Source organism: Aptenodytes patagonicus, chromosome 2, assembly GCF_965638725.1.
Source record: "Aptenodytes patagonicus chromosome 2, bAptPat1.pri.cur, whole genome shotgun sequence".
NCBI classification, from domain to species: Eukaryota; Metazoa; Chordata; class Aves; order Sphenisciformes; family Spheniscidae; genus Aptenodytes; species Aptenodytes patagonicus.
In genome coordinates, this window is record NC_134950.1 from 50,832,317 (window position 1) to 50,839,910 (window position 7,594).

The following is a 7,594-nucleotide window of genomic DNA, read 5'->3' on the forward strand; positions in this document are numbered from 1 at the left end:
CACCACCTGCTGACCAATGCCCAGCCAGTTCTTGAGCAGCGGCTGCACCCCCCCTGGCCAACTCCCCCCAGGTTTTTTTGTTCAGCATGATGTCATATGGTATGGAATATCCCTTTGGCCAGTTTGGGTCAGCTGTCCCAGCTGTGTCCCCTCCCAGCTTCTTGTGCACCTCCAGCCTCCTCGCTGGCAGGGCAGTATGAGAAGCTGAAAAGTCCTTGACTTAGTGTAAGCGCTGCTCAGCAAAACTAAAACATCAGTGTGTTATCACATTATTCTTATGCTAAATCCAAAACACAGCACCATACCGGCTACTAGGAAGAAAATTAACTCTATCCCAGCCGAAACCAGGACACTTAGCAAGCTGTTCTTTGCAATACTATTTTTCAGTAGGTTATCACTCTTGAAGATTATAGCATCAATGTGCACACATGGAGCTGTAGAAACAGTACATGTTGTCTTGATTTAACCCAACGTGTTTATATCACAGTACAGACGAGCATGGAGTCATTTTCTTACTGCTGTCTATTGTATTAGATCAATACCTCACTTTATGCTTCCCCTTGCCATCCACCAAAACAGAAAGCTTCTCCCAGCTATTCTTGCACAGTAAAATGATGTCAATAATGACATTGACTCTAAAATAAAATTAACCTTGGAAATATATATGAAATTAAAGAAAACATGGCAATTTTCTTGTCTGCAAGTTAGCTCAAAATTAATTATATCCTCTGATTGAAAGGAACTATATGAGGTAGTTTCTATGTTTCAAGCATTATGTATTTAGCTTCTTTTTTTCATAAGGTATTTCTTTCTTAGGATTTCACAGCAATGTATCATTTTACCATAGGGCATTCCACCTAACCCTCTCTCTAGTAGACAGTAGCCACCCAAAGGTTGTCCATGTTCTGTCTGTTTTGCCAGAAGACTGAGCAAAATGGAGATTTTATTTCTCCAAAACAGTTTCATTTTAATTTGTTTTTTATGTTAAAATTGTGTTAAAATGACAAATGTGATTCTAAAAAAGTCTATTGGGGGGGAATCAGTCTTTCACAGTGGTACTCACTATTGCAGTTAAATTTCCAAATTGTCAGTGTCTAGAGCATAAACGTTCAGGCTGCACAGGTTTTCAGACTCTTTTCAGAGAATTCCACCTGCAGTCCTGGCAAGATTATACCCAAACAAATTGGTAAATTCCTCTCAGTTTTACTTGGAGTAAATGGAAGAAATATCTTGGGTAAAACCCGTACCAGACGTTTCTTAGGGTAGTTCATGCAGAAGATATGCTGAGCTGTGAAAACAACATAGCAAGATAAGAAAGGGCAAAGTTCATATCTCTCTGCATCCAGCTTCAACATTATTAGGAGTAACTTTTCCCTTGGGCAGCCCTAACCCAAACCGCCTGCAAAACTAGCCCAGTCTCTAGCTGAGCAAGGAGAGGCTGCCTCTGAGTTGTCAGTACCTCAGTAGCAAAGTCTGCATTACCCCATTGGTTTGAAAAGATGCAATGCTTTTGGAGATCAGTCTGGTCTTTTGGAGGACTTGGCCCTATTCCCAGAGATGCTGATCAGCATGATCCTTTGGGATGCTGGCCCATGTGCAGGAATTAATTTAGTCTGTTAAATGCTCACCAGCACCTCAGACACACAGCCAGCATTGTTCAGATTAGCCTCTGAATTACTCCATCTTTTGACAAGAAAGAACTATAGGTCATTGATTTCAGATATTGGAGGACTTAGCTACCATTGCCAAGCAAGCATGAGGTGGGGGTTTTTTTCTTACTTTTATTACAGAGCCATAGAAACAAAAAGTGACCTAGTGGGTCATTTTGTTGATTTCCTTTTGGCGGTACTCTGTTTCTTCTGGTATATTATTTTCTAGCTGTCATCCGTTGTATTAAATCTACTTAACTCAATGAGTCATACATAAGTATGAGTATTTTGTAGTGTTCTAATGACTTCTCAGTTGAAAAAAACAAGTTACAAGTATGATAAAGACTTCAAGTATTTTTATAACACTTACAAAGTTAAGATAACATACATGAACTTTCTAAAATAAGAAGGTGCCAGAGGTGCCTTATAATCAAAATATGTTTTGCAGGCATAAGCTAAATGACCTCGGGGCCTTTCTTGTTTTGTCTGTTTCAATGGATAGATGAATCTCTAATTTAAGGGGGGGAAGGGAAAAACCTCCTTTTCTTCCAGTCCAGTGTACAAACAAGTCAGTGAAATAAGTCATGTGTTATTAAGAATCCTCTGTAGACCTTGTTTTCCATTTTGAGCCTTTTAAAACAACCTGCAGAGCGTGGAGCATAATTAACAGTTTGAATAGTCAGAATTTGGAGGACCATATACATTAGGCCTGTTTGAAGTAGCTTTGTTAATCCTGTTTTCAAGAACCACCTATGCTGTCCCTAGAAATCTTAAACAAATTCTATTGTGGTGGAGAGTTTGTGGCTAAGAATATATTTCTAATCAATAGAGGACGTAGGCTGAGGTAAACTAAATTTAAATTACAAACTAAAGGTTTCATCCCATAAGGACATGGAGGACTCTCAATTCATTCTTAGTAAATGGTTATTGCTACAGTGCACCTCCAAGCAGAATAGAATCCCTTGATGTTTTCCGTTTTCTCTTGTCAAGTAAGAAAACGGTTCCAGATTTAAACAATTTTTTGTATTTCCCTGTAGGGCTCTGTTCTTCCTTCCCTTCTCATCAAAAGTCTGCTGAATCTGATTAAGTAGTAGGATTAATGAAAATAAAAGCATTAGCTTTTGTAATGTTTCATGTTAGTTCAAGATTTTGAGGGTTTTGCTTTCCCTTGATTTGAGACAAATTGAGAATGCTATGCATACTAAGGAAACTATAACTTAAGGTTACCACTGTTCCTCAGTCAAGGCACTGTAGTTTCTCCTCTTCTGCCCTTTATCTCCTCCTTAGTGAAAGTTGCCCCAACATACATAAAAGAGGAAGAGGAAAAAGTGAGATTGCTACTCAGTCTGTCCTAGGTCTCAAGCTGACCTTTGTGTTGCCATGGCTCTTCTGTGACTGCTTGTTGTGCATTGGTGGTATAGCAAATGCAAGGAAATGTGACTTAGTTCACTGTCTCCCAGCAGGATCACCTCATCCCAAGTGTGTGCCCCAGCAGTTCTGTTGCTGAATAAGCTTCTCTGTCTCGTAAAAACTTTGGGTTTTCAGATTGGGAAACTGTAAACCAAATAACTATAACAATTCTGCTGTGCTGAGATTCTTGAACACATCTGGGAAAAATTGAAAGATCTCTTCAGAAGCGGTTGACAATACCATGGCAGCAAAATGGGTAGAAGCAGTTCTTGGCAGCCATTAGTTGCCTTTTCAGTTGTGCCAATACAGCAGGTTGTGGTACCACCCGCTGAAAGGGATGGCATAATAAGCAAAAAAGGTGGCAATACTGAAACCAAAGGGAGCTTCATAAGCCAGTTTCACTGCCAAAGCTGACATCCAGTAACTCCAGCTTCAGACATGCTGTAGAACCCAACAGCAAAGTGGAGCAGTGCACTGGTAGGTTCAGAGAATATGCTTAGCAGAGGGAAAGTGAAGAAATGGTAGTATTTCTTCATTTTAGTATGTAACTTGCCACACAAATATAACAGAAAACTTGGTTGTCATTTGAAGAGTTAGAGACTAAGTTCAGTCATTATACTATCAATCTGAGGAATTTTTAACCAGAAGATAGGTGCAAATGTCAGTATAACTTGGGCTGTGCAGTTGAGTCAATACCTCCATAACATGGCCCATAGCTACATTCTCTGAATGAAATGGATTGCACAGTAAGCACAACCTTTGAAACAGTGTGTTTGTTAGTGAGATGCTGTCTTGTAAGTCAGTAGCTCAAAATGAGTTTTCTTTTTAAATGCTACCATGATACCAGCAGCAAATTGCAAAAAATCCAACTTCCCCTTTGGAAAAAAAGATGGAAAGAGGCTGCCTGCCGACTTGCCATGGATGGCTGATAGGTATCAGAATTTCTGCAGCGATGTAGGAAAATGTTTTGTTCACTGATTTTTTTAATAAATTAGTATCCCATGGTTGGCTGGCTGTTACTAGGCAGAACTGCAGGGAAATAGCACTACTTCTCCAAGCCAGCTTTCTAAACGACTTTTACACACTGATACCTGGGATTCATACCTCAGCACTCCTTAAGCTCGAGTGGTATTTATTCTCCTTCCCTGTCACCTGTGTTCGAAAAGCATGGGTGTCTGTCACCCCAGGCAGTCTTAAAGGAAGCTGTAAATACTATAAGGCCAGTTACTGCCTAAGAAGTAAAGTTGCATTTCTGCTTCAGCAGCAGAAATTGAGAGAAAGCCTTAGAACTGTTTCCAGCTTTGAAGCTGGGTAAGGGAAGTCTTCCAACGCTTGCTATTGCCTTTTCAGAATCTCAGATCTTTTGTCCTTATTATGGCTATCAGGATGGAAAACTCCAAAGAGAAAGATAACAAGCATCACCAATTATTCTTATCAGATAATTCAAAATTGCGCTTCTAATGCAGGCTATTAATAACCTGCTTGATGTTGTTGTACTACATGAAACGATCGTTTTAAGTCCAAAATGTGTTCTTGATGAGAGGTCATTAGTTTGATAAATATGCTGGGCCTTTACACCACTGATTTGCAAAATTATTTTAGGTACATTTTGCACACTTCTGAATGATTTTAGATAGGCAATAAAGAACCAGGATTCTGTTCTACCTTATCAGTGCCGTATGCTTTAATTAATGGGTTTAGCTATATATGTATTTCTAGAAGAAAAATCAACATCCATTTCCATTATGTCACGTTTAGACTAAACACAATCGAGAGTAAAATATACTTTTCTAAAACCAGAATATGTTAAATACTTTGAAGGAGGCACACCCAATCCTTCAAATAATTGGGAGAATAATAAAGTCATTCTTTAAATAAATAAACATTAAAAATTAGAAGTAAAACCAGCATAAATAGCACTGGTTAAAATTAACAGTGAGCAATTTAAAATCTTAGCTCAGCCTTACAGAATTCTGGAAGATACGTTATCCCTTGTCAGTGGCTGCCAGAGTAGATCCTATTCAAAGTGGAAGATCTTGAAAGAGCATTGCTAATCCCGTGGAAGAAACAGCGAGATTGAAAAATCCAAACACAAGAGGGCTTTTAACTTCAGGCTTCAGCCTTTTATATTCAACTTGTAAATCTTCCCAGCATAAGCACAGAGTCTCATATTCTAAAATTAAACTTACTGTTTAGGTTTGGGCCTGTGTAAGAAAACAGGGAGGGAAGAGACTTTTCTCTGGAAGAAGTGTCGTTCTTTCCCTACTTTCCTCTTGTTCAATTTGTTTTGGGTTTTAGTTTGGGTTTTTCAGCTCTAGAGAGTAGAAATTTAAAATTACTGAAGACCCAATATTCATGTGTTGATAACTTGAATACTTTGAAATGAGGAAACAAAAATGGTTATAATCACGTATTTACTTTTGATGTCATTGTGTGTGTGTGTGTTTTATGAAGAGCAGGTGGAATCTTATGGGTGGTTATGGCAAAGCACGTAAGGCTTAAGCCAACGTATTGTATCTTTTTCTCACAGCAGCCTAGAGAGGTACATGAATTTTACAGAACTAAATACGGCTTTTGGCACACGCAGATGGACTGCAGGCCAGCAATGTCAGTGGATGTGTTATTGGCCCTGTGAGATGGCTCTTAAAGTGAACCTTTGCAAACATGCCTATTTCTTCTTCCCCAGCTGTCTGTTTAACCCGTCTCATATTGCTCATGCCGCAGGTTGTGAGCTGTGTAACTCTGAAACAGTATATTTGTTAGCGTCGGTCCTAGCGCTGTGATGTTCTCTTACGGTTTTGTTAGAGCTGTATTTGCAGCTATATTCAAAATGTCCAGTGCTGTAACGCTGGAAACCTGGATGTTGTAAAAGGAGTTGAAATAAGTTCTTGCTGGGGTTACAAAAACATGAATCCTGTTTTGAATTGGATTGCAGAAGAACAAGAACTTAGTTTTCTCATGTGGCGATTGATAGATAACTGCACTGCAATATTCCAGTTACGTTTTGCCTCTCTCTCAGATACAGAACTTCATCTTTTTTTTTCTCCCTCTCCTTCTTGCAGGGACTTAAAGCAGCCGACAATGACCCTACAGCCCCACCATATGACTCCCTCTTAGTCTTTGACTATGAAGGAAGCGGCTCCACTGCTGGATCCTTGAGCTCTCTTAACTCCTCAAGTAGTGGTGGTGAGCAAGACTATGACTACCTAAATGACTGGGGCCCACGTTTCAAGAAACTTGCTGATATGTACGGTGGAGGTGATGACTGAACTTCAAAGTGAACTTTATTTTTGGACAAGTACAAACATTTCAACTGATATTCCCCAAAAGCATACAGAAGCTAGGCTTTAACTTTGTAGTCTACTAGCACAAGTGCTTGCTGAAGGCTTTGGCTTAGGCTGCAAACCAATTTGGGCTCCGTGGAATATCAGTGATCCAATGCTGTTTGGAAAAAAATATTGAGCTCAGTTACACTTGAATTTTACAGTACAGAAGCACTGGGATTTTATGTGCCTTTTTGTACCTTTTTCAGATCGGAATTAGTTTTATGTTTAAGGCTTTAATGGTACTGATTTATGAGATGATGCATTAAAGAGACAAAATATGTTGGGGTGGGGAGGAGTAAGGTGAAACACAATATGCTTCAACATGCTTTTGTTACATCGCATTGCTTTTATTAAAATAAGGAGACTAAAAATAAAAAAAATCCTCATGGAACAATTTTATTATCTGGGAGAGAAGACCATGAGGTGGAACAATGTACATTACTTATAGTTTTAGATGTTAGGGGATTTTTTTCACTAAAATTCTAAAACTTATGCAGCTGGTTGCAAATAAAGGGAGTTTTCATATCACCAGTTTGTAGCAGAATTGATTTTTTTTTTTCTTATGCTAGAATGTTAGACACATTTTGGTCTTAATCCATGTACACTTTTCTTTTTTCTTTTTTTTTTAATTTCTAGTGTTTTTTTCCCACTTCACTGTAAAAAATGGTATGTGTACATAATGTTTTATTGGCATAGTCTGTGGAGAAGTGCAGAAACTTCAGAACACGTGTATGTATTATTTGGACTATGGATTCAGGTTTTTGCATGTTTATATCTTTCGTTATGGATAAAGTATTTACAAAACAGGTTGCAAACAAGTGACATTGATTCAATTGTTGAACTGTAGTTAGAGTACTCAATATTTTTTTTATTTTTATTTTTATTATTTTTTTTGGTTTGGGGAGGGAGACAAGTTCTTAGCACAAAAGTTTTACATAATTTGTACCAAAAAAAAGGGGGGGGGGGGAGGGGAGTTGGCCTGATACTGGTGGCACGAGTAAATATACAGTATGTTTTGGGGGCGGGGAGGGAAGGGGGGAAGGAGCTTTCAAACTGGAGAGACTTCTGAGAACAGCTTTGCCTCTGTATTGTGTACCAGAATATGAATGATACACCTCTGACCCCAACGTTCTGAATAAAATGCTAATTTTGGATCTGGTGCTTGGTTTGGCATTTTTTTGTCCTACCTGGGCAGCCCTGACTATAGTA

The 7,594-nt window shown here is 38.8% G+C and overlaps 1 protein-coding gene across 3 annotated transcripts in view; it reads left to right on the top strand.

Moving 5' to 3' along the window:
- Positions 1 to 6,765, top strand: part of CDH2 (cadherin 2) — a 120,697-nt gene extending 113,932 nt beyond the window's left edge. For all 3 annotated transcript variants that reach the window (XM_076329798.1, XM_076329800.1, XM_076329799.1), the window contains exon 16: positions 6,122 to 6,765. In XM_076329798.1, the coding sequence (XP_076185913.1) occupies positions 6,122 to 6,328 (207 nt within the window). In that variant the 3' untranslated portion in view covers positions 6,329 to 6,765. The remainder of the gene's footprint in view (positions 1 to 6,121) is intronic.
- The last annotated feature ends 829 nt before the right edge of the window (positions 6,766 to 7,594 follow it).